This window comes from Aptenodytes forsteri, unplaced genomic scaffold, assembly GCF_000699145.1.
Source record: "Aptenodytes forsteri isolate BGI_AS27 unplaced genomic scaffold, ASM69914v1 Scaffold563, whole genome shotgun sequence".
Lineage (NCBI taxonomy): Eukaryota > Metazoa > Chordata > Aves > Sphenisciformes > Spheniscidae > Aptenodytes > Aptenodytes forsteri.
In genome coordinates this window covers 620,227-646,377 of record NW_008795318.1, presented here as the reverse complement: position 1 = coordinate 646,377, position 26,151 = coordinate 620,227, and the positions used below count along the sequence as shown (strand labels likewise).

Below are 26,151 nucleotides of genomic sequence, written 5' to 3'. Positions count from 1 at the left end.
GCCTCCCGCCTTGGGAGGCTGTGGATCTTGAGCGCCTTTTTTTTTTTTCCCAGCTCTCTAAAAAGCTCCTTCCTGAACCATCAGACTCCTTTCGTGTATTTATATTTGTACTGTCCACTGCAAGGGTAAAGCTTTACCAACGAAAGCTTGGATCGCCGCCCTCACTGATGTGCCATCTGTCTCTCTAGCTTGAGATATGAGCTCATGCAGGAGAGAAACATGGCCTTGTCACCCTAGTGAAGAGGAGGAGAGATGGCAGAGGGGGCACCATGTTGCCCTCGAGACCCTTTTCCTTTGATGTGTTTTAGCTGAAAAGCACTGAAGCCCTGGCATGAGCAACTGGAGCCTGCCGTTGGGTAGCATAGTGGTTGTCACAACTTGAAGTGGATGCAGAGGAGCTGCCAGAGGCTGCGGGTGGGTGTTGGTGTAGCTGCAAGTAGCTCTGAAATATTACAAAGCTCTGCTTTCTTTAACTAGGAGTCCCAAACGGGAGTGGGGCAAGCACCTTGCATTTAATATTTCTCTCCAAAGTCAGCCCTAAAAATTCCCTGAGGATGTGAATAGGAACACCAATTCATAAGAAACTACTCTACTGAAGACGATAGGTCTGGTTCAAGCTTCCAACCAGGGATAAAATCTCTGACCTGTGTCAGTGCTGGTAAATCAAGTTTTAGTTTTGGGTTTTTTTTCCTAGGTGTCTCTTTAGACACACTCTAGAGGAGAGTACCTGAGGTGGGAACAGATCAGCCAGTCCCTGGCTCTCCTAACATCTTGTTCGATCTCCATACTTGCACAGTCTGGTTTTGTTATATTGTTTTGTCTGTCCCTTCTAGTGCTCATCTAGGTTGTGAAATAACTCTGAGCTCAGGGATGTCTTGCAGAAGCAGAATGGGTGTCAGAATTGCCACTCCTGACAGCATATATGAAATGTCTGCTTTTTCCTACCGTGCTCAAGGAGACTTTCCTTGTGTCTGAGCACTGAATCAAACAAAGCTTCCTCTGGGAAGTGCTCGTTCAAGAGAGCTTGCATCTTCCTATGGTTATCTTGCTTTGCAGTGGGAATGCTGTGTACCCATAGTCCTGTATAAAGCACTCAACTCTCAGCTTTCCAGCCAAGGTGGCAAAGGCTACCAAGGAGAGTGATCCATTTTGTTTTGTCAGCTTGCTCCCCATTAGAGTTAGGGTTATTTGCTGTACTCTATCTTTGGGGGAAGACGTACTGTTGCTCAACAGTTGTGAAACCTAAGCATCAATATCTGCAGAGGTAGAGTTGGTACTATCCTGAAATGAAGTTTGTGTGAGATGTTGGCACTTCTTCTATCAAGGGGAGGCAAGAGCCTCCAAGGAAGGATTTGGTTTGGGGTGAGTTCTGGTTCTGAATGAGGGTGAGGAAGGCTGGGAGGAGGAAGAGAAGAAAAGGAAAGAAAAGGGTGGTTGGGGCCTCAGCCCAAAGGGAGATATTTAAGGAGAGAGCACTGCAACATCTCTTTACCATCTTCATATTAAAACTGAGGGATCCTTGGCCTGGTATCTGAGACTTACTAACTTTGCATTGGTATGATAGCCCTGTGCCACACAAATGCATTTATCCAAAACCTCTCAAACTCTTTTTTTTTTGCTCTGCTTCTGGAGTATTTGCTGCATTTAACAAGGTTAATCGTCATAGTCTCACTTTGCTCAGGTAAATACCTTGCTTCTACTCAACTGTCTGCAAGTTTCCAGGTTCTGAATCAACAAGAAACAGTAGCTACTGGTTTTAATTCACTACTCAGCAAGCACCAAAGAGATGCAATTCTTACAGATGAGTTTGTGGAGCATGGAAACAAGTAAGTTCTGATGACAGTTATGAATGAAGCTGGTTTTCAGATGGCCCTCTTGCGAATGTATGCAGGTACTAGCCGTAATGCTGTAACTACTGCATCTAAAACATGAATCAGCTACGTTTGGGGTGCTAATTGTGCTTCCTGAGCCGTATTGGCTTTTTCTGTAAAAGCCGTATGCTGGGAAGCAGATGAAAGCTATTGAACTGTACTGATTCAGGGTGATATATGGGACCCTTCAGGTCAATAAAGAACCTGTTTAGTCAATACAGCCCTCTGACTGGCTTAAAGCATGTTTGTATGGTCTGAAACACTCTTAGCTGGCCATCACTTAGTGGTTGAGAGCTCTCTTGATGGTCCTCTTGGCTGAAACTAAGCTGATAAAACCAGCCAGATGTCCTATTAACGCTTGATCTTACTTTTGCTTTTTAAAGATAAGCCAATAAACAAGGTTATGTAACCAACTTTTAACATAAGAGCTTTATATATTTCTAAAAGTATATTTTATTAAATACATATAAAAATATATTCCAGGCAACGGTAAGCCCCAGCTAGTTTCCCCTGTGGCAAGAAGACTTGAGTTGACCTGCTTGCTTTTCACTTTGAAATGCTAAGAGCTGACAGGTGCAGAGGCTGGGAAAGTGGTGTCAGCTGAGTAGCCGGCTAAGAGAAGCTCCCAAACCTTGGTGCCAGTACTATTGTGTCTTGGCTTGGTGGGAGGAATGGATTCGAAGACCCTCCCGGGGGTTGAGCGAGCTGATGTGCTGCTCATGGCTCCTACTAGCCTGCAGGGCAGAGTGTGATTCAGAGTGACAAGCTGCTGTTCTTCCCTCTACGCTCACTGGCTTCTAACTTTCTGACTGGAAATGTCGGTAAAAGCAAGAAAAACACTGTTTTCTTGGTCACTAATGTGCTGGATCTTCATGTTGTTTTTGAGCATGAGAAAAGAAGGAAAAGTAAAGAATTTTGCATCTGTTGCACTTACTTGCTGTGTGTGGGTTCCACGTACCCTCCACAGCAAGCCTGGTGACCTGTCTAGCCTTTCCTGTTTAATGGAGGAGCTTGGAGAGAAATTAGGGAACCATGCTTAACAGCCAGTCTGTGCAAAAACACAGTAAAGGTTTCTCTCTGCCATCCTGTGAATATAAACAGCATTTGATAGATCTGATGCTCCTTCTTGGCCAGAGGGAGGATTTCCTTAACTTGCTTAAGTTTAACAATGAATCAGCCACGTACGCCTGCTTGTTTCTAATAGGAAATATTTTCACTAGTAGAAAAATCTTTAATCAAAGTAGACTATGCCCGTTCTGCCTTGGGTTAATTTGCTGAAGCTTAGGAAGAGAATTATAAACTCCTAGAAATCATCTCAGCTAGCTCAAGAGGTGAACTGGAAAACTTGGGAGAGCTTTTTGATGTGTCAGAGCTCTGCATATTTGATTTCTGGCAGGGCTGACTGGTGCAGTTTTCTATGTAGGTTTTGGATTGTTTGAATAGCACGTGCAATGAAGCACTTTGTAAATTATATCCCTCTGGGGGAGACCTGAGCTTGGAGAACATCAGGTGGAAAGTTTGGGTATATGTCTGAGGTGCTTATTCGGGCTTACTTTTTCCTCAGGGAGAGGTTATGAAACTAATTAACTTAATGGGTCGGAAGAGCATTTAGGTGTCTGGCACAGTGAGGTAGAGAAAGTAGACATCCTCCTTCTAAGCAACATAGTCTCTTCTCAACCTTTTGGGGATGTGTTCTTAAATAGGCTTCCTGGCCTTGGGCCTCTTCTGAGGGTTGATGATGAGATTAGCTCTAATCCAGGGACTGAGTCCTTGTTCCTCATGTCCTGGTTATTGGTGAGGAACTGATCCCTCTTTCCTGACCTGTGCCGAATCCTGTGGAGCTGTACACAATTTCACTTTGAAGTGATGTTAATCTGGCAGTTTAATGTCTTCTTCTGCCCTGCCTTTCTCTTCTCAAGCAGTCCAGCGTGCGCTGTGGCTTCCCTTCCTAAAAGTGGTTGGCACAAATCTCTGCAAAGCAGGGCAACCTCATCTCATTCCAGGCCTTAGCATCGTTTGTATTGATCTGTGGATATCCATCTTGGTTCGCTAATGGGCGTCAAGTGGAAAAGGTAATAGATTTCTATTGCATTTGAATTAATCTCTCACTTGGTTCCTTTGGATCAGCTCCAGGATCTTGTTAAGAACAGAAGACACTGATCATCTTAAAGGATGGGAGGGGAATCCGACCATTCAGGCACAATGACTTGTATCTCTTCCCCGTGAGTTGAGCACTAAAGGCCATAGAGGAGGGGGAGAGTTGAAAGAGTTGCTCAATGGATTTAGTTGTTTAAAATGCCTCAAGCACCGGAGAATAACTGCAGAAAGTGGAGTGCAACATCCAGAGGAATTCCTTATGCTTCATTAGCAGTTGTGGGGGAGCACATAGGAGACCCAGGTTCTTCCAGCACCTAATGATGCTTTTGATGCTTTTCAGCAACTGAGCTCCAAATCCACCTTAACACAGCTCTTTCCTCGGTGCTTAAGACAAATCTAGGTTTCAGACCCAGCTGCTTTGGTGCTCAGTGATCTTGTGTCAATCCTTGCTGTGGTTTGAGATGCTGTTTTGCCAATTGGTTCTGGTGCATTCTAATTTGCAGAAGACACCTGTTCCTTATTTATCACCATCCTTTGTCCCTCTCTCTTTGTTTCAGCTCTTTCTGGCGCATGAGCTATTAACAAGATTTGAAGGGAGGCTGTGTTGAGCAGTGTGTGTGTTGGGAGGGGAGGTTGAAAGATGTTAGTCACAAACTTGAGTATAATTTCCAGTAAGAGAGTCAGTGTCTACTTGGTTCGGTCTGGGTCCTTGACCTACATCTTTTTAGTCTGAAGTTTATTTAGTCCTTTGGGGTTTGTGCACTATCCTAGGATGGAGTGGCAGTCTGTAGCGAGTGGAAGAAGAGTGGAGTTAAGCTTGAAAAGGAACAAGAAAGGAACAAGAGGGAGAAGATTTAAAAAGACTTGTAACTGGCTGGTTTGCTTCAGTGTTAAAACTGAAAGTGTCTTAACTAAGGCTGGTTTTGCTCTTAGTCTTGCCAGTTATGCGTGTGGTGTTGCATTCTGTGTGATTTCAGCGTTTCCTCCAAGGATCCTCAATTGCTTCACAAATCTGAATTCCGTGCATGCTTTCTGCTTGAAAAGGAACAAGAAAGGAACAAGAGGGAGAAGATTTAAAAAGACTTGTAACTGGCTGGTTTGCTTCAGTGTTAAAACTGAAAGTGTCTTAACTAAGGCTGGTTTTGCTCTTAGTCTTGCCAGTTATGCGTGTGGTGTTGCATTCTGTGTGATTTCAGCGTTTCCTCCAAGGATCGCTTCACGCTTCACAAATCTGAATTCCGTGCATGCTTTCTGTCCCCCTTTTCTTTTTTTTTTTAAGCAGGAAAAAACAAGACTTGGTGTAAATGATGGCCTCAGGTCAGAATACCTCTTGATCGAGCGATGTGTGAAACCAAGGGTTCTCTCCTCTGGTCCCCTTCTGGGTTTACTTTGGTTGTCTGAGAATACTTGTGATGCGAGGCATTTCCAATTTGCCTTGCAGATATTCTGAAACCATCTCAGAGGTTTCTTGGGGTTGTACTGATCTTAAAATAGCTCAGATTAATTTCTGTCACTGACTCTGTTGGGGTCGACAGAGACCTCAAGGCTCTGCAGCCTGCCCTTTTGAGTCCCAGTTCTTCCCTTCTGGTGACACCTTTTTTGAGAACTGCTTTAAGAAGTCATGGAAAAGAGCAATGTGTAAATATTAATGTTGAGTATTTGTCTTTAAAAATCCCTTTGGGATGCTCAACAAATCTGCACCGTGTATGCTGTGGCTTTCTAGATACTGCTTGCTTACAGCTTTTGGACCTGTTGGTATGTCGCTAGCCCGTGCCATCCCATGGGTCATGGGCAGGGCTGTCTTCTGTAACACCCATTTTGTCTCCCCGTCACAAGTAGCTTCTCTCAGTTCATGTTCAGACCTCGGTCAAGGTCTGTCGTCTTCCTGCAGTAAAGCCTTTCCTTTTCTCTGGACTAGGCAGGGCTCTGAGTGCCACTCAGTGTCTCTCAATATACAACTAAGAGGGCAGTGAAGAAAAGTCTCTCCTCATTGACAGTGTCTTTAATTTCCACACTGAATGAAGCTCATTCTTACGAGTATCTCTTTGCTTTATTTTTTTTTTCCCCTCACTTTGCACAGGTTTTCAGCTTCCAAGTCAACAGCTTAACTGTTACACTATAAGCTTCCCACTGTAAAACAAGCAGCTTAAAGCATGGGAAAAAAATGTTCTGGGCAGACCTGGCTCCATTGCTGGAGCAGGAGGGGACACCCCAAAGCTAACCCATCAATGTTAATGAGAGCAGACTGGTCATGACTATTGCTATCCAGACCTAAACTGAGCATGTACCCGGACAAAGAGGCCACAGTTTAATATTTAATGTTCCATAAGGCTGCACTGAGAGCTTTTACTGAAATGTGTCAGTAAAGGCATGCTGTAGCCGTGATAGCAAGTGGCTAAGAGCCAAGAGGATCCTGTGCTCTACTTCTGCCCGAGGCATGTTCTCTGATACAAAGCAGCTTGCTTGACCCTCTGTGTCTCAGCCAACCTAGCTGTAAAATTAAGCAACAAAGAAAGCTCCATGACAAACAGACGTGTCTGGAGGTGAACTTTAAAGGCAAGCTTTGGTTTACTGATAAATTTGTCATACTAGCAGAATTTCTGGTTTCTAACCTAATGGGTGTTTTTGTTGTCCTTCCAGGCAGCATTCACTCTCCTCCTGGGTCCTTTCACCTTCTTCAATGTGCAGAAGACCAAGTATCTTCAAATCATGACATCCCTCATGAGATGGATAGGTGAGTCTTGGCCAGATGGAACCTGAGTCATGCTACTGATGCTTTTTTTTTTTTTTTGCAAGATATTCTTGTTCAGAAGCAAGTGCTTGTCAAAACAACCTCTTTGAGGAGGATTGTCCAGGCCTGAAATCTCTGAGGAAAAGGATTTTTGTTCTAGGATGAAATTTCTAATTAAAACAAAACAGATTGTTCTCAATCAGACATGAGCTGGTAGATGAAGTTTTAACCTGGTTTGTGTGAGAGGCAGAAGGGATTTGGAAGAGTCTGCTGTGTGGGGGCTAACTATGATACCCACCAGTTGCTGTTCAGCAGTAAGTTTCTCATTCTCTCAGCATGTGTACAACAGACTTTGAACAATCTTTGTTTTGATCTGAGAACAAAAGGCACTTCTGTCAGACTTTACGCCCTTAGTTTTATCATCTGTTTGCATTTTTTTTCTCCTGGGTCTTGCTTTAGCATAGGATGTGCTGCATTGAAAACCCCTAAACCAATGTGTGTTGTCCTTGGGAAGCCCCGCTGTCGTGAGTTCTCTCCAAAATCTTACTGCCAAGAACTTCTGGGAAGACAGATAATTCCCTTACGGGAAATAAGACATCACTATTTTTTTTTAGTGTCTTTGTCATCCAAAGATGCAGCTGCCTCACATCTGGCTTGTATGTGTACATGCCCTTAAAGGCTGGGGGGGGTGTTATGGAGACCTATGTTGAGGTTTGTCTTGTTTTATGTAACCTAGACAGAGTAACTGATATTCAGGGCTAACAGAGAGGGTCTTAGAGCACCAGCAGCATTTCTGCAGGCTAACAGTCTCCTGGCTCATGGGTCCAGATCATTCAAGCACAGAATTAGCTCTGTTTATACCTATCACTGACCTGGAATAGGAAGAAAAGCTGATTCTCAGACTATTTCCCACTGCACACACATGCTTGACCTTACTTCGGTTGGCTATCGTCCCTTTTCTGTGAGTTCAAAGGCCTGTGATCCTGTTCGGAAGTGGCTGGCAGCCACTGCGGAGGAATAGAGATCCTCTGTTCTAGAGAACATCTGAGATGAGGTTAAGCAGTTCTCACCCAGGAAAATGAAGTTGGATTTTAAGCCCTCAAGTCTCAGATGCTGAACAGCTTGAGTTAACGAATCTTGACCTCGGATGATGTGAAAATCCTGAATGTCTGTTTTTCCCTTTTGCTGTCTGAGCACATGAAAGGTTTGAAAGCTCCCATGTTCTTCAGAGAAAGAGGTTATCTCATTAAGGGGTATTAAAGGAAGTTGGGTTTTTTGGGTTGGTTTGTTCTTTTTTTTAAAGAGTAATTTCTGCTCAGCTCACTGGCCTGTTTCCAATCACCCTGCCTCCTCTTTCCTGGTAAAGACATCAGTCAGACCTCATCCTGTCTTTGTGACAACCTGACACCTGCCTGATCTGCCATTGGTTTCCCTTTAGCCAGCTCCTTCTAGTATGAGGATTGCTAAACCTTGGCATAAAGGCAGAACTGCTTCTCTTTTTCATCACTTGATGGAGAGGGACAAAGGCAGTGCTTGGAGAAGTGTAGGGGAAACTCATGCTTTAGCCTGATTGATTCCTGTGTCAGCACGCTGGGGAACAGCTGCCCTAGATAATGATATTTAATGACCCTGACAGCACCTCAGTGGCTACTTAGAGCAACGGATTCTGTATGTGTACAATGAGGGATAGATCTATTAGGAAAGACGATATATCAAACAGCCATGGGATGTAGGGAACAGAGAGAAGCTCTTGCTGCAGATTCCAGGATAAGGATGGATCCCGTACTGTTTAGATTTATCAAGCTGGCTTCTCCCATGTCCTCACATCATTGCTGTCCCCTCCTCCAAAAGCAGGGCTGTGAGTTAAACATGGGTTGGTCTTTTGTTGGTGCTTAGGGAGCTTAGATCCTAAAGAATGGTCTTGGCTGGTGTCTTGTGGTCTCCTGAACTTGTCCTGCCTGAAAGCCAATGGACAGATGTGGACTCCTGTCCTGCTATAATCTGTGACTTTTCTTCGTCTTCCTTTAGTTGGTTTTAGCCGCGTGGTGCTGAAGGTGGTTCCCCTTCTGCCAAGCACTCTGAGCAGCAGAGCTGAACACTGGAGCTGCCAGCCTACCTCTTTGTTTTGCTGGGTAAAAACTTCCCACACGGACAGTGGCTTATTCAGCTTACCTGTGCCTGCTGGCCTGGTGTGGATGGGAAACTGACCCATGCTCTGCATTGTGATTTGAAAAAAATCAAGCCTATTTGATTTGCAATGCGTGTACTGCAGGACCCACCGTACAGCCTTTTCCCCAGCCTGGTGAAAAGCCCCTGGATTTTGGAGCAGCAGTGGCTGATGTAAGGCTGCACTGCCCCAGGTGTACTGGCAATTCGGATGACAGTGGCTGAGAGGATGGTTCTCAGCAGCAGGGAGAGCTAGCTATGTGTGAAGGTCATTTCGGCTGGTGTTTGTAACAGTGTCAGCCTTGCCTTTGAAAGTTGCTTTCCCTCTTTCTCCTGTTCTAAGTGATAATCAAATGTCACCAGCCTCTTTCCAGAGCCTTGTGCTCATTGCAAGCAGCACATCAGCTAACAAAGCCTACAACAGTCTCATGGACAAGAAAAATTTCATTCTGTCTCTGAAAAATGCAGTTTTAAACACTGGGACCTGAACTGGAAATTGAAAATGGGCCAGTTCAAAGAACATGGAGATGTGGCAGGGGTGAGCCATTCATCTGGCTGTGTTTTTCCTCCCAGGGTAAGGGACTAGCCAGGACAGGCACCTCTGAAGTCTCTAAAGGGAGAAAGTTGAAGGAGGAGCTTGCAAGCCCAAGTGCTGTACTGCTAGAGAGCCCAGACAGATGGGCTCTCATTGTTTGGGCCTGCCGAACATGGAGAGCTCATCTGGAAACAAGGCTGGCGTGGCGAGGCGTTTCCCTGTCAGGACTGATAGGAGCACAGAGGGTGGATCTGTGTCTCCAGGTGGAGTGTGGCTGATGGCAGAGAGAGGGCTTCCAGAGCCGTCGAGCTGTTGGCAGTCTTCTGAAGAGTAACAGCTTACATACTTGGCTGCAAAACTGACTGCCACCTCGTGTGGGTGAGTGCCAGCGGTTAAATTCAGTGCAGCAGTCGGTGCTTGAACTGCTGGCCTTATCTGTGCTTAGAGATCTCTGTTCTCAGGGAGCTGGCGGGTGTGTAAGGGTTTGCCTACACAAGCTCTCATCCCTTTCCCAACTGTAAAAGCTCCTCAGGCCGCTTTGTCAGCCCTCTGCTACTCGTGCCCAAACTGCCCTGGGAGACTGAACACAGGCACCCTAAGGGGTGCGACAGGGAGACTGTCATCTGTGCTTCCCTGGAGAAAGGGCTAGTTGGGAAAAATCACTTGTTCTAAATCCTGGTAATGGTGTTTAAGGTGAAGCCTTGATTTGAGTTAGGGATAAAACCTTGCTGGCTCACCCAGCTCTTGAGCAAGGATACTAAGAGCAGAGACAGGGCCCAGCCTGGTTGACCAGGTAAGTACGAATCGTCCCCTTGGGGTAGGAAGGGTTCCTTCCCCAAACTGTAACTCCTTCCTTCCTTTCAGCTCCCTTCCACCTCAGCCTTGCAAGTGTGGAGCTGTTACTAGCCCAAGTCCTTTACCAGTTTTGGAGCCTGCTTCCAGGTCTCTTACAGGGTTCTTGGAACAGGGAGTCTCCTGCAGAAGACTAAACCAACTAACCCATCAATAAATTAGAGCTGTTGGTATTTTCAATTCTGCTGTTTGGACTTCAGGCTCTTTTTTCCTGGAGGGTTTAAATCTGTGGTGGTGATGGATTGCTCCCTAAAGAGACTTGAATCATCTAGCTCGTTTTTTTTTTCCCCCCTCCTTTCTTCAGTCCTCATCAAGTGGGTGGTGTTAGGGGTGAGCTGCTGGAGGGCACGGCACAGCAAAAGGGACTGAGCCAGGCAAGTCTGATGCACCTCTCAAAGCAGAGGGGACACAGCTCACTGGGGCACAGCCCTACTTCTTTATTATTGGATAATAACTGTCTAGCAGCATCATGGGAAAGGGTACGGATTAGGAAAGATAACAAAAGGAAAGGGCTTGTTGGAGCTCAGCAGCAAACATCGGGCTATTGTGTATTAAGCAGCTAACCCAGTTAATTGCAGCCTGTTACAGCCTGAGATGCCCAGCTCTATAGGTGAGGACTGTTGGCTTTAAAGACATTGATAGCATGATTATCGCTACTGCTATTGAAGAGTCTCTGGCAAATGTTCCCAGACAGCTCCCACGTGGAACACTTGCTCTATGTGCTGCTCTTGATGCTGTATTGTAGTTATTAGAAAGTATTGTATTTTAATAAAGAGACATTTTACAGAGGAATAAACTTCTAGGTTTGGTTGCTGCAGGCTCAGTTCTCTCTCCCTGTAGCACAGTCAGATCATACCACATCCATCCAAGTAACTGCAGCCCTTGAGACAGATCACTCCCAACCCTGCCCAAACTATGACCTTGCAATTATATGCCCCGAAACAGTGTCTCTCCCCTAGCTCTTTCCCCTGGCCAGTAAGATGAGGGGGGGAAGGACAAGAATAGCCAGGAAATGTGTTATATTCTTTTTTCTTTTTTTTTTTTTTTTTTTTTTTTTCCCCTCTTCTCTCCCCCATTCCCTCCTGTCCTGTCCCCGGATCCTGACCCCTTCCAGGGTACTTGGTGGAAGGCTTCTAGGCAAGAAACTATGAAAGGGCTCTCCAAAGCACGCTGGTGAGGCTGACTTTCCTTATCTGTTCACTTCTCTGATACTTCTGCTTCTTCCACCAGAATCCTGCTCTTTACAGGACTCCTCAGCACTTCTCTGCAGAGAACTGGTCTCGGACCATCTCACTTTGTGATCAGGTTTCAGCTGCTGTAGTAACTGTCGCTGCCATCCTTAGCAGGCTTAACCAGCCATGCTGGAGTTGATTCAGTGCAGAAACCCGGAGTCACTCTGCTACGTCCTTTCAGCTGCAGAGACTGAGAATTATAGCGGAGGCTGATATAGGAGGGGGTGACAGTTATTTGAAGTCCTGTGTTTCCAGTCTCCTGCAGAGAGGTTATTCTGCCAGTGTCCACAGTCCTCAAGGTGGCCTCTTTTCTGCATCAAAAATGGAGCTTTCTGCAAACAGCTTAAGGAGGGACCAGTTCAATCTCTGCCCCTTTCCTTTCACAGAGCAGGGCATACGGGAACGGCAAGGAAGAGGGAATTGGACTGTAAATCAGGACACTGTTGCATGTTCATTCTTGATGGGCTTCTTCAATAAAGTTACTTCACGTTCTTGCATCCCTTTTGGAGCAGAGAAAGCTGCTGCCGGAGCCCAGGGTAAATAATTCACTAAGAGAAGTGAATATATTTATGAAGAGGTAGTTAAAAGGCTGTGCTTCCGTCATGCCTACTTTCAGACTTCTCAGCGGAGAAGCTCATTTCAGTGCTGTTTGTGGGAGGCAGTGGGGTGAAGCAGTGCCTGTGTGAGTGAAAGAGCCTTGTTAGCTTCAGATGCAGATGGAGAGTGACGTGAGGTGCTGGATGGGACCTCTGAGATCCTGCCTGAGGAGTTGACGTTCCTGAAAAGAGCACTCTATCCAGGCAGCAGGAGACAAACTGATGGATCTGAGAGTTGGAGAAGGGGAGCTGAAAATGTAAGGACACATTCAGACCTGCAAAAGGGTCCAGATGATGGTGCCCACACAGGCTTTCAGAGTGAGTATGTGGCATGCAAAGCTGCTCTCTGTTCAGAGTGTGTGTTGTTGGAACAAGATGATAAAAACTTTGCTGGGTGGGGCCCAAAGCAGGATGGGGAAGGTGTGGCTAAGGCTGCAGAGCACCTGGATTTCGTGGGACATGGGTGCTCTGCACCCAGTGCTTTCCAAAGCATGCACAGCCCTAGCTCAGGCTCATGGTGACACCAAAGTGTGTGTTATTCCCCTTCTCACAGAAGAGTAAATTCTCACATGGAGAGAGGAGTGACTGTCAAAGCTAATAGACCAAGTCAGCAGCAGAGCTCAGAGCCGAGTCCCGGTTGCAGAGGCTTTATGGTGCTTCTGCCAAAGGTGACCAGAGAAGAGAGGACAATAAACTATGTGGGTAATTTTCCACCAGAAGCAAACAAGCCTTGCTGGCTGCTCTTTCCTTCCCATATGTTGAGATAAAGCATCCGTGATAAACACCAGAGTGCAGAGCCATTTTTCTCCCTGTGAACCATTACTGGTGTGCAGATGTCTGTGGACACCAGCTGATGTGGGCTGAGAGGGGGCAGCTCCACCGGTTTCACAGCAATTGTTGTTACCACGGTAGGGGAGGCTGCTTGTAAATCTTGGTTATCGTGTAGCAAACCCTGCCCAAGATGATGAAAAAAAGCAGGGAAATTATGCCTTTACAGCAGAGAAGCCCTGCTGAACTGCTTTTGACAACCAAAAAGTTCTGGTGGTACTTTCTAATAAAGTTTCCCTTTGTGAATGAAACGGGCTCTGCCTGGCCTGAGGCCAGGGCAGCAGTAGTGTCTGAGACAGTTGCAGCAGGAGCTAGCCAAACCTGGCAGAGTGGGTGAGATGGCAGGGGAGTGGAGGTGCCCAAGAGGCTTTTTCTTGCCTTCCTGGTAAGCTGCATCACACTTCTGTGATCCTAATGTGCCCAACGTGTGGCTACGCTTCCCCTGCTGTAAGAGCAACAGTCCCCTGCCATGTAGACCCTGCCTTAGGCTTTGGGGCAGGGAGGGTAACACTGTCCCTGTAAGTCCCTGCTCTCCATTAGAGGAAGGAGCCACACTGATGTTCCACAATTTTTGCTCATACCTTTCTCCTGGGAAGTAATTTCCCTCCTCTCCTCCTTCTGACATCTCTCTCCAGAGAATTGCTGGAGAGAGAATTCATATCCATATGAACATATCCATCTTGCTTCCCCACAGCTTCTGCACTCATAAATTCTTCATCTTCCTAGAGACAGTGTTTTAGGCTCTGTCATTGCCAAATCTGATCCTTAACTACTCCAGCTCCCACATCTGATGGAGCAAACCTGGTTTTCATGTTACCTCTTTACTGTCATTTCATATAGAAACCTCCTCTGAAGGTTGGAGAAATTTATCAGTTGCTGCTCTGGAGTTTACAGGGAGCTGGAGGTCATGCACAAGTGACAGGATATAGCTTCTGCAGGAGAAACTGGATAAATGAGTTTTAAATTTAAGAATCAATGTCTTAATTTCAGATACTTTGTTCTGCCAGCATGGTGAACTCCAGCTGTGCTTTAATACTTCAAGTGCTGCAGCATCTGTAATGCCTGGCAGTTCCAGAGTTGCAGTGGGCTCTTAAACTTGCCCAAAACACTGATGGAAGGCAGCTGGCTCTGAGGGGGGGCACCAGCATCCTAGAAAGACATCAGTAGTGAAGTAAACAACACAAGTGTTGGCTAGGGATGCAGAAGGTAGGACTGTCTTAACATGATGCTGTACTGTTCAGTATGTACAGAGGAGATGCTCTTGCTTTTATGCCCTCTCTCCTGAAAGCTGCCTAACGTTAAACTGAATGAGATCTGTTCCTCTGTTTGAGTGGGCTGCTGTGTTTTGGCTTGATGGAGGATCACAACCAAGGTTAAGGTGGGGAGAGATCTTCCTCCTTCCAAAGAGAATAAGCTCAGGAAGCTCATGAAAACGTCCTCCTCTTGGAATCCATCATGCCACCTAATGTATGAAAAGGGAAGCAAGTGGCATGCATTGTGAAAGGGTGATTCATTATCATTATTTCCTGGCATATTGATTCTCCGCTTCGACAAGAAAGCTCTGTCACATCGTCAGCCGGCGGTGACGGATGGCCCTGCCACAAAACGTATCAGCAGCGCAACGCAGCGCCTGCTTCAACAAATGGGTGGGGGTAGGGGAGCAGCCAGGCACGGGCTGCTCCGCTGACGGTGGTGTGGCTGCACGCCACTGCTTCTCCGGATCCCTGGAAGGGATGGCAGGCAGGTACGGTGATGTTCTCGCCAGGCTTTCCTCATGGAAGGAGGAATGAGAGTAGGGACAGAGTTGGAGAAGGTGTGGCTCGCGCTGTGGTGAAGGGGTGTGCAAGATGGTTCTTCCTCTGTCTTTACCTTTCTGACTCTTAACATACAGGTGGTTGTCATGTAACCTTTGTTCTGTTTTATGGGGCTTTTTCCCCAGTGAATCTTTTACTTATCCCTGGTTTGTGGCTGTCTGCCCCCGTGCTTTCTAGAGCTAGTAAAACCATCCTTGTTTTAACTGGGACCAATGCTTTGAAGGTCAAAGTTCACCGTTGAACCTGGAAGGCAATATCTGTCTCTGGCCCTCCTTCCTGGGATCACAGAGGTCATCCAACGTCACGGTTCTGCAAACCCTCACTTCTGAGCTCGCTTCCCCCTCGCCAAGCCACCTCTTTCTGAATTACATGACAGAGCATCTCTCTCCTCCCTGTTGCCCAGTGTGGCTCAGTTCAGGATCTTCTCCATTATTTTCCACATGCCAATAGAGAGACAGATGTGGGGCACCAGGTGAAACATCTCAAAAGCATAGTGTCTTGCCAGGGATGCAAGGCAGGGTTAAGCCAGAAACTCATTCTGAGCATCAGTTCTTCTTCCAGGAACCTATCATGATGGGGGAAAAAGTGTTTCAGCCTTGGACTTTTTTTTTTTTTTTTTCCCCTGCAACAGCCTTTCTGCAGAGAAATGAAGCTCATGTACAAGACAGCATTTTTCATTTACAAAGGTGTTTGCTCTGACTCTGCAAAACAATCCTTAAACTTAGAATGGCTAAATTACCTTCACTGCTTCTCTGCAGCTCTGTTATGCTTCTATCAAAGCTCACAAAAATGTATTTTTTAATATCCCCAGACTCCCATATTTTCCTGAAGTGATCTTAGCTGGATCTGTGCTAATTCATATTCATCCTTCTTCCACCTGCAAGAACCATAGCAGAGCTGCCCTGTCTCTGAATCAACATCTCCTGAGTCGAGCAGGACAGGCAGCAGTAGCTGTCTGCAAGGTCTGCTTTGTCTGAGAAGGGCCAGTGTTTGCTCCTCAAAGAGTGGGATGAGGGGTCTGCAGGGGAGGCAACTGGGCAGCGGTGATGAGATTCATCACAGCTCTTTCTTTTTGGCATACACCCCCCCCCCCCCCCCCCCCCCCCCCCAAACAGTAAAAAGGATGCTCTAACATCTAGGAGATGAAGATGAGCCAAGTAGAAGTGTCCTCCATGCCTTGTTGCCTGCAAAGCCTCTCTGTGGTGTGTGCGTTTGGAGTGGGTCTGACACTGTTGAAAAATCAGGACAAGCAAAACCCTCGATTGCTTTTTAAGCACTTATAAAACAAGGTTTAAAACAAAGTTTTCATGTAACCTACTAACACTCCATGGTAGTATCGCTGTCCACCTCGCTTTGTGGCTCTGGGTCATGGTGTCTGAAGGCGTTTCATCCCTGGAGCCATGTTGCTTTATATCCTCTGTCCTGCTTGTAGAGGAACAGACCAAGGCTTTTTTTTATGAACCCAGGTCTGACTTTGCCAGGGTCCTCGTGGTGAAGGAACACTGTTGGACAGTTGATGTGGCAACTGTAGGTGACTTGAAATAGTGTGGTGGGACTCTGCTTTCAGCCTGCTGTCCCAGGTAGAGGAGGATGCGAACAGGAGCTTCGTGTGTACCTGCAGGATCCCGAGCTGCCTCTTGTCTGCTCAAAGCTGCCTGTCAGTCAGTCTGTCATCTTCTTTTCATCTTGATTTATCATCCAGCATAACTAGGTTTCAGAGTTTCATTTTTGGGCTTGCCTCCTCCCAGGGACAGGCAGATAAATCAAGCATGCAAATGTTTTAGCTCTCTGGTTCCAGGAGTGAGAGCCTCTTCTGCTGCAGCGAGTGAGAGAAAACACAACCGTTGGGGCAGGGCTGCTGTTGTCTTCTCTGGGGCTGGAATTGTGCAGGGGAGGCTTCCAGTTACCCAGCACCACCTCTCTCAAGGATCATGCATCTGCAGAGCACCAATGCTAGGGCAGGGGGAGCACAGCTTGCCTTGTTGGAAACAGTACTAGTTTAGATCTTAGTATTGGATTATTACTCCTTGTAACTTTAACTTTTAATAGGTTTAATTTCTGAAAGAAGTATTTAAGGAAAAACAAAGGTGTTATGAATTCTAGCTTCTCAAACAATAGACTTCTATCCATCATTTAGGGAATCCACTGGAAACCTGATCCTTCAGTGCTCCCTACCAGAAAAACATGTCCTGGGGCAGAGGAGAGCCTGTGGGTCTGTAACTGAAGAGATGCTCTGAGGATGGGGTGCAAGCCTGGGGGTTCCCCTGAACTGGTCCTGTTAGCACTGGTGCAGAAAGCGGAGTTTTGAGCCAATGGCAAGGGTGAGTTGGGGGGTGGAAATAGTTCACTCTTCGCTCTGCTGAGCAGAGCAGGTAGAGATTTACTGTCTCGTGCAGGGGAAGAGGTGCGAGACTTCTGCAGTTACACCTAGACCAGATACAGGAACTGCTCAGAATTGGGCCACAGAGGCCAACCACCTCTCCCAAGTGAAAGGGGTGGTCTCAGCATATTTCTAGAGCTGCCTAACCTGGTTTGTCTTGTCGCTCTGGACACCTTCTTATCTTCCTTGTAGCCTGTGCAAGCCTGGGGAGTGCAGCCAATGTCACGTCACGTCACCTGGAACACCTCTCCCAGGCTATCTTGCTCTAGCAGATATGGCTGGCAAGCATCTCCCCTCTTGGGAGCCATGGGGGGGACACAACAACCGTACCTGTGTTCACAGTGCCCCTCACTTGCTGGCTGGAGTGAAGGCGAGGGGAACTGCATGTGCCCAGAGCAATGAGCTGTTGCTTTCCATAGCCCTCTGACTGCTCTTGGGGAAGTAAATGGAGCCCAGCACTCCCAAAGTGGCCTGGCCCTTGTGGTGCCATGAAGGAATGGAACTGCTGTCATCAGTACAGTGTTCGTGGAGAGCTGTTAACTTGCCCTGTCACTGGGAAACAGCTGGAAGCAAGAGGTTTCCTGAGGCAGCACGAGATGAAATGCCGTGCGTGGCTTGGAAAGGGCTCAGCACGAAGCTGGTGTCTGCCACGGGAAGAAAAGGAGGATTGCTGTGAGAGGAGAAACGGGGTTTCAGAGAGTGCTGGGGGTGCGCGGGAGGCAATGTTCAGTTGAGGTTAATCCAGTCTGGCTGGGGACAAAAGAGGCAGTGTTCACTAACTGGTCTGTAACTATCCCTTCTAGTCCTGTCCCTGCCAGGGTTTCCCATCTCCAGCCGCCTGTGTCAGGCAGAGCAGTACTGGGCACAGAGAGAGCCAGTGTCCGTGCCACACCCCCCCCCCCCCCCCGAGCCTGCCCGGCTCACGCTGCCGCTGGCCAGCCTCCTATGGGCTTGGCTGCAGGACTGTGCGCTGCTCTGTTTAATTCCTCTGTATTTATATTTATGACACTCAAAACTGTCCATAGTAGTAGTGTCAGCACTTTGTTATTTTTTTCATTACCTGATAATTCACGGCTCTGCTCCGATGCCTCAGACCAGTGCAGGAGACTGCTCTGTGCAAGCCACAGTGGCCCATCCATTGCCAGCACCAGACTGTAAATCTTACTGCTTGCTGCCCTGCCAGGCAGGTTTTTTTTCCTCTGTTCCTTGTTAACTCCAGCAGCTGATGATCATCTTTCCCAGGTTGATGTGATTTCTGTGACACCGGAATTAGTTTTCTGCTGGTTTTATGTGCCATGTTAGGAATAACAGTCTAGCAGTAACTGCTTCTGGCTCAGATTTCCACCAGCGGAGTAAATTAGGGCATTAGCCCAATCTCCTCAATTCATTTTTGTCCATAGCACATTGCTTTTTGTGATAAGCTTTGTAAAATGTTGTTAGGCTTTTCCCTGACATAAGCGAAGGGTAGACGAGCAGACTTTGTGCCTAGAAGTGATGAATTTTAATAGCAGCCTTCCAGTGCTGCTTTAGTCCCTTCCAGACTGGCTTCTCCACCCTGGGATTAACCACAGACAGGCTGTTCCTCCTGCCCGCGAAATGGCTGGCTAGTTCTTGCTCTATCGTGCTTGACAGATCACAGGGACAGGAAAGCTCGGTAGTAGCTGCTGCTCCCATGCATCTGCCTGTGCACGTAGGTGAGGTCTTGGAAACATTAGTCCAGTTGCAAATGTGTGGGAATATTACTGGGGTTGACTGCAGCCAGGTTTAATCTTTTCTTCCTTTAGAGGTCAAAGCTCAAAGATCTCTAAGCCATTTCTAAATGGTGATATTTAGCCCAAGGTGTGTGGCAGAAGCATCCATGGACTGAGACCCTTGAGGGCAATGGGCTCAGCCAGCCGTGTTAGTGTTACACTTCTGAAGGGCCCGGAGCAACCGTTTGCTGTCGGGGGTGGGAGGGTGAGTCCCTGCGGGAAGGAGGCTGGAAGGAGATGCCTGCCAAAGACAGTCCCGAGCCTATTCCCTTATCCGCTGGCTAGCGCTGAAAGCAAGTCGTGATTAATTCCTGTGCACCTTGCCTTTGAGGTACCACCTTCTCCAGAGATAAGGAGCAGAAGAGAGAGCTGGTGCCAAGATTGCCAGTGCTGATGGGAGGAGGGTTGTGGGGAGTACAGATCTGGGCTTGACCTGAAACCTTCTCTCTCTCCAGCTTTCATCCTCATGATTATTCTGGCCCTCATCCGCATCAGCAAAGGCCAAGCTGAAGGTCACCCGTCCATGGCCCAGCTGTCGGGCATCCGCAATCTCTTTGGGGTGTGTGTCTACTCCTTCATGTGCCAGCACTCCCTGCCATCCCTCATCACACCCATCTCCAAGAAGAAGCATGTCAACAAGCTCGTGCTGCTCGATTACATCCTGATCCTGGCTTTCTATAGCCTCCTGTCCTTCACTGCCATTTACTGCTTCCGCAATGACACCCTCATGGACATGTACACGCTCAACTTCACCAACTGCAAGATCATCAACGTTGCCTTCATTCGTTACTTCCTGGGCCTCTTCCCCGTCTTCACCATCAGCACCAACTTCCCCATCATCGCAGTGACCCTGCGCAACAACTGGAAGACCCTTTTCCACAGAGAAGGGGGGACCTACCCATGGGTGGTGGATAGGATTGTCTTTCCTGCCATCACGCTGATTCCCCCAGTGCTGGTGGCTTTCTGCACCCACGATCTGGAATCCTTGGTGGGGATCACGGGAGCCTATGCTGGGAACGGGATCCAGTATCTCATTCCGGCTTTCCTGGCATACTGCAGTCGGAAGGACACTCAGCTGGTCTTCGGCAGCGGGACGGTCAACAAGCACCTCTCCCCTTTCCGGCACACCTTCTGGATTGTGTTCGTGCTCATATGGGGCTTTTCTTGCTTTGTGTTTGTGACTGCAAACATTGTCCTGAGCGAGTCAAAACTCTGATGTGGGGGTAGCGGCACGCTCCCTCCTGGGCTCCAGAGACTTCAGCATTTCAGCTCCCCCTCTGGGACTGTGGAGTGGGGGAGAGGCAGCGTGAAGGGAAGTTTCCAGGCCGTCGGCTTGGTGACACAAGTTAGACCTGGACACAGACGTTCTTCACTCCATTTTGGGTGTGGATGGAGTGGACTCAGCCTTGTTACAATCCTGGTTCTCAGACCCGCTATACAAAGCCATGGGGCTGAGCCCTTGGCAGCCTGCACGATTAATCGGTGTCCAGCCATTTCTGCCTTCAGGTCTGTTGGAGCGTCGCTTCCTCTGTCCCTACAGTGGCTCTCTGTGTGCTGCAGGTCTCAGCAGACAGGAGAGCAGACAGCCTTGGTTGCTCACTACGCTGATGGGCTAAATGTCCCTTCTCCCAAAGGCAGGGATGTGCTGTGCAGAATCCGGCAGGAGTTTGGGAGAACTGTCTCTTTCTGCTGAGACCCCTTCAAACCAAACTCCTGTGCCAGTTGGGGGAAGAAATTAGGGTGGGAATAGACCTAGTTCAGAAGAAAATAATTTTGTGCTCTGTTACATTTTGTTTTTCTAGAGGCATTAACTTGTTTGTGCACCATGGATTGCCTGGGATCTGGGATCTTTTTTTTGGAGCTGGATTTCTCCAGCCCAGGAGTTTACATTCACACTTCTCATCCTGTTCTCCTGTGCTGTGGCAGCCCCAGCCGGACGGAGCAATGCCCCTAGGCATGCAGGGATGCAGCTCTTCGCCCCTGGAAAGGAAACTGCAGCCTTGCTTCCCTCGGCTCCCGCATGCAGCTCAGTGGCTTCAGCTGGCTTCTCCCTTCTCCCTTCTCACCTTTGCACGGGGTACAACCAGCCAGACCCGGACTCGCACTGGTCAGGATTCGTGTGGGCTGGGCAGGTGCTAATTACCCAGTGCTGACACGCGTGAGGCCTGCAAGAGCTCTGGCTGTGCACACTGACGCGTTTCCAGCCTCCTGCGCTGGGTAATTAGCCTCGAAACAAGGTGGGTGTTAACTCAAGGGAAGGGGCTCGTGCCAGGAAGAAGCGGGAGTGCCCTGGCTGCCTGCAGGAGCAGAGCTCCCAAGTGCTGTGGAGGAGCAAAAACTGAAACCCTGCTGGAACTGGGCTTGAATCCCCCCCTCTTCTCTTTCTGCACAGGGTTAAGGTGGGCTTTGGGCTGGTCCTGCTCAGCTTATCTGAGAATTGGGCTGCCTGTTACCTTAGTGCTCTAGGTGAGCCTCTGCTTTTTGAGGCTACTGGTGGTTGCTGTAATACCGCACGGTGACAAACAGCGCTGGGTCCTGTGCTCTGAGGCCCTTGGGCAAAGGTCATATGGGTTTTCCTAACAAAAGGAAGAACTTCAAAAGTTTTCACCTGAAATATTTTAACCCCCCCTTATTAAAGCAGGTTCAAAGCCAGGTGCATGTCACTTATGTTAGATCCTCTTGCCCTCTGCACTTGCTGCAGTATTAAGTGTCACCGCTCACTAAAGCAAGCTTTGAACTGCAGCTCTTTTTAATCAAGCTCTGTTTTCAAGTAGGACTTTCTGGTTTCCGTATGACCTGAAGTGCTCCTCCTGGGGGAATATGCAAGTACCTGGAGCTGTATAAAAACACTTCATGGCTTTTAAAGCAAAACCCTGCACCTCTTGAGCCTGAGCACTGCCACTGTGTCCTTGCTGAGCTGCTTGGAGAGCGTGCAGGGGGACGGTTTGCCTCTTCTCCAGCTTGATCCTAAACAGGCATTGGCAGCCCTCGCTAGTGAGTTTAAACGTCCCCAAGTGCTCCAGGGAAGCTGATGTGGCATCTTCGGTGCCAAATTAACAAGTTATTTTACAGGTAGCTGGTGCTGGTGTCTCATTTAGGAAGAGGTAGGTTGGAGGGCAAATTCATGGGGCAGCTGAGCTGGGAGCCACCTGCGAGGCAGCTGGGAGCTGGGCAGAGCTGGAGGGAGGCATTTAATGCTGATGAAATGAGCCTTTGGAAAGCTGGAGAGGCTGCAGGGGCTGTTCCTCTGCCCAAGTGCACAGGTGTGGGTTTATGGAGGGGGCTGAGGCCTTTCCTACTGCACTGTCTGCCCTAGGCTGCCCGTGCTTTGCAAGGCACTTGGCTCAGCCTCCATCCCTTCAAGTGCCCATTTCAATCTCTTGCCTTCACATTTCACTGCCAGCCAAAGAACGGGGCTGTTCTCAGTTATTTTATCTCCTCTCATCCTCCCTTCCCCTCTTAGGGCTGCCCTTGGTCTCCCTCCCTTCCTGCCCCTATTTTGTACAGGGTAGCCTCCCACCTGCCTTGCCTGGGGTGGGAGGAGGGAGGGAGCCCAGCCTGGCACACTCTCTCCTGCCATCTCTTACGTTTAAAGATGTGCCTTCTCTTCCCTCGGCACGGTGTGTGGCAGTGACTTTTAAGGGGCCTTACCTCTAAGAGCTGCTTGGATCCAGGTTTTGGATGCAGTGGCACGGTGAGGGCTCGTGTCCTGGCCCCAGCCTTTGCCGTGGTACCTTACCGAGAAGGACTCTGGTCCCCAAGGAGCACGAGTGCTTTCTTAAATAAATAACCATGAATTCCAGACACCCGCTGTCCTTGCACAGCAGCAAAACAAATCTATCCAAGGAATCGGGGTGATTAACAGAAAGAAGCTCTACAGCAGAGAGAACATTTTTCATATAAAACACGACATAGCAATGCCTTAAAAATTACTGGAGAAAGCGGGAGGGGGACAGCTCAGCAGAGCCAGCGCGGGCTGGGGGATGCTGGGTGACCCTGGCTCGGCACGGGGCAGGCGCTCCCTCCTCTCGCCCATCACGGATGAGTCTATTTATATTCAGCCATTATCAACACTAACAATTCATTATTACAGATTCTCATGTGATGCTTGTCCTGACTGTAATTAGTTTTCAAAAAATGGGATTAAAAACAATAAAATGCACATTATACATCTGGTTTAGTCTGGCTTCTTTTTCCACCCCCTTCCTCCTCTCGTGCATGCACTGAGCAGCTATTCCTGGGGGGGACGGCCGTGACTGATGGGGCTGCAGGCCAAGGAGAAATGGCAAGCAGAGAGGCTAATGGAGACCCTCACCTCTTCTTCTTTATTAGCCTCCTGCAACTCTGGGTGGGAGCTGCAAACTCAATTAAAACGCCTGTACTTTCCCCTTCTCAATTACGGCTCCTTACACTTAAAACCAAACAAATTGAATCGCTCCACTGCCTTGGGCTGCAAAGGCAGTTCCTGCCAACAAATTTATTATCACTATAAAGCGCAGCTTGATTTATGTTAAAATATTAAAACAGAGCTTTATGATGGAAATAAACACTTTCTGCTGTGATTCTCTCAGAGGACCTCACAAGCAGCGGAGGATTTCGGGGCTTGGGCCGTAAATCTGAGATCAAACTGGCATCGGGGATGGATTTGGTCTTTTGCAGCACTTCGAAGAACAACGGCCAGGGAAGGAAAAATACAAACCTTGAGCCTGAGAGGCAGGTTTAGACGAGGCTCGAACATCGCCAAGGGGCAGCGTGTCACTCGGGGCGGGGGGGGTTAGCTGTTTAAAGGTTTGTGGGAAGGCGCTCCCGGCCTTTCACCTTGAGCCTGAGAGGCAGGTTTAGACGAGGCTCGAACATCGCCAAGGGGCAGCGTGTCACTCGGGGCGGGGGGGTTAGCTGTTTAAAGGTTTGTGGGAAGGTGCTCACCGGCCTTTCCCCTGCACGGGTTTGGTCAGCCGGGCCCTGACCCCAGGAGCTGTCGGCAGCTTGGGGAAGGGCACCTGGCCACGGGGGCTCGGCCATGGGGGCTGCCGGCAGCCCAAAGAGATGCCCAGGCGGCTTCGTGCCGGGGCGAAGGGCTGCTTTCCGCTGGGTCAGCAGCTGGCACCCAGCTGGCACCTGCCAACCTCCCCAAGGTGCTGCGGCCCCCAGGGGCTCTCCCCGGCCCGGGGAGGTGATGCGTGGCCGCACAGCGGGGCAGGGAGGTGGTGTGCCCCAGCTGGGGCAGGGGCGCGGAGGGGACCCCGGGGAAGGTTTTGTGCTGCGGCTTTGCCCTGGCAGGAGGCAGGAACCGGGAGGCGGCTGCACGTGCTGCTTCCTCGAGCATCCTCAGGCATAGGCATGGCAACACCCTCCTGCCCCTGTACTGGCACCAACATTTTTCCTGGCCCCGTATCTTTTCTGGTTTGTGATTTAACCAGCTCCCCCTGCCCTGACCCGAGCCACCATCTCCCCATAGCAGCACCAGCACGTCCTTGCCATTGGAAACCTCTTCCGTGTGGCTGACCTGTGCTGGCCTGCCTTGTTTTCCCTTTCCTCAGCAGTTTGGGTCTCGCAATGCCGAGCGATTGGGGCAGTGAAAATAATGCGTGCCATGGCGATGCCGGAGCCGACAGAGGCAGGGGGTGGGCACCGGGGGAGGCCGTCATCCGGGGGGCGGGTGGCTAGCAGTGAGCCGGCCGTATTTCTCTTAGCACATAAACGGCAGCCCGCGGCGTCCCAGGGCGGCACGGGTGCCAGGGCTGGCTGAATTAAAAAGTGATTGATTAGACAATTTCACCAAAAAGAAATAACATCCCTCAGCGGCTGTTAAGCACTAGACTACCCAACCCCTGCTTTGGAAAGCCCAGTCAGAGGGTGCTTCCAGGCTGCTGCTTCCCAGCGAGAGTTGTCCCTGGTGCACCCCGGGGTGAGGGGATGCTGCAGGAGCAGCTCAGCCCTTCCTTGGTCCGGGGGGGGGGGGCATCATGCAGCTCCCACCCGCTCTGGGCTGCTCGTCCCCCCGTGCCCCATTCGGCTCCTCTCCCACAACAGCGCCCAGGTTAGCACCCGGCACCAGGAATGGGAGAAAACTGGTGCTCTTCCATCCCAATTAGCATATAAAGATGATATGCAAATGCCACCATCATGGCGGGGACCTGGGCGCTGGGCACCCACATGGGGCACCCAGGACGGCCCTGGCCTTACACTGGGTGCTGACACCCATCCGTGGGGCCACCTCCCCTGGGAGCACCCCCATTCCCCCTGTCCCTCACTGCCCTCAGCCTCCCGCAGCAAAGCCCTTCAATAAAACATGAAGCAAATCCATTTGGCCGCTGCTGAGTCACCGGGGACATCACTAATTAATTTTAAAAGTGGGTTGGAGATTTTTTTATATTTATCTTTTCCCCCCCTTTTCTGCTCCCTTTTGTTCTCACAGCCCCAATCCCAGCTCAGACTTGGCCCCTGACCCTGAAGGTGCAGTGGTGTGTGCTGGCTTCCTTGGGCCAGAAAGCCACACTTTGGTGGGGGAGAAGCTCCTCAGGGCACACTGGAGCCTCCTGGGGACCAGCCTGTCACCCCCGGGGGTGTCCGGGGCACCCAGCTGCTGAGAGCTGTCCCGGGCAAATGGGTGCCATCACCTGGGGCAGCCCAGCAAGGCTTCCCGAGCCTTCAACCGGGTTATTTTTTTATGGCCTTTATTTATATACCAGTACCTCCCTCCCTCACCATGAGGCTTCAGAGGGGCTGCCAAAGCAATTAAGAGACAATTGCGATGATAAATAAGTAACGGGAATTAAAGCGCCGGCACTGGAGTGTGATGGCAGCCAGGCTGGGGGATGGGGCAGGGATTGGCTGGATTTAACCCCAGACAGATGGACGGATGGATTGACGGACAGATGGACTGACAGACAGACATTGCCAATGGTCTCAACCCCGGGCCACTTGTGGTCGGGCCCTTCCTGACCTCCCCGGGGCAGGGCTGGATGTGCCGGAGCAGCCCCTGCCACCGTCCCCTCAGTGTTACCTGCCCTGGGTGCTCGGTGGCTGCCAGCAACCCCAACAGCTGCTTTTTAACAGGAAGAAAAGAAAAAAAAAAAAAAGCGCTTTAGAGCAGCTTGGCTGCCAGCAACCCCAACAGCTGCTTTTTAACAGGAAGAAAAGAAAAAAAAAAAAAAGCGCTTTAGAGCAGCTTCCTGGGGAACGTTCCGCCAGGCAGGTGATGCCAGGAAGAGTGGCCGAGGGTTGGCATCTCCCTGGGATGGCCTGCCAGCCCCCACGGGCAGCTTGCATAGCCCCCCAGCACCGCTCCGCGCTGG

General features: G+C 49.2%; 2 protein-coding genes across 2 annotated transcripts in view; one reads left to right on the top strand and one right to left on the bottom strand.

The window, feature by feature from the left end:
* TMEM104 (transmembrane protein 104) overlaps positions 1-20,321 on the top strand; it is a 42,169-nt gene extending 21,848 nt beyond the window's left edge. Inside the window, exons 8-9 of the mRNA XM_019472174.1 lie at positions 6,609-6,702; positions 19,309-20,321. Of these exons, the coding sequence (XP_019327719.1) occupies positions 6,609-6,702; positions 19,309-20,069 (855 nt within the window). The 3' untranslated portion in view covers positions 20,070-20,321. The remainder of the gene's footprint in view (positions 1-6,608; positions 6,703-19,308) is intronic.
* Positions 20,322-23,946: 3,625 nt separating this feature from the next.
* Positions 23,947-26,151, bottom strand: part of GRIN2C (glutamate ionotropic receptor NMDA type subunit 2C) — a 16,084-nt gene continuing 13,879 nt past the window's right edge. Inside the window, exons 14-15 of the mRNA XM_019472163.1 lie at positions 25,716-25,794; positions 23,947-24,203 (exon numbers count right to left, since the gene is read on the bottom strand). Of these exons, the coding sequence (XP_019327708.1) occupies positions 23,947-24,203; positions 25,716-25,794 (336 nt within the window). The remainder of the gene's footprint in view (positions 24,204-25,715; positions 25,795-26,151) is intronic.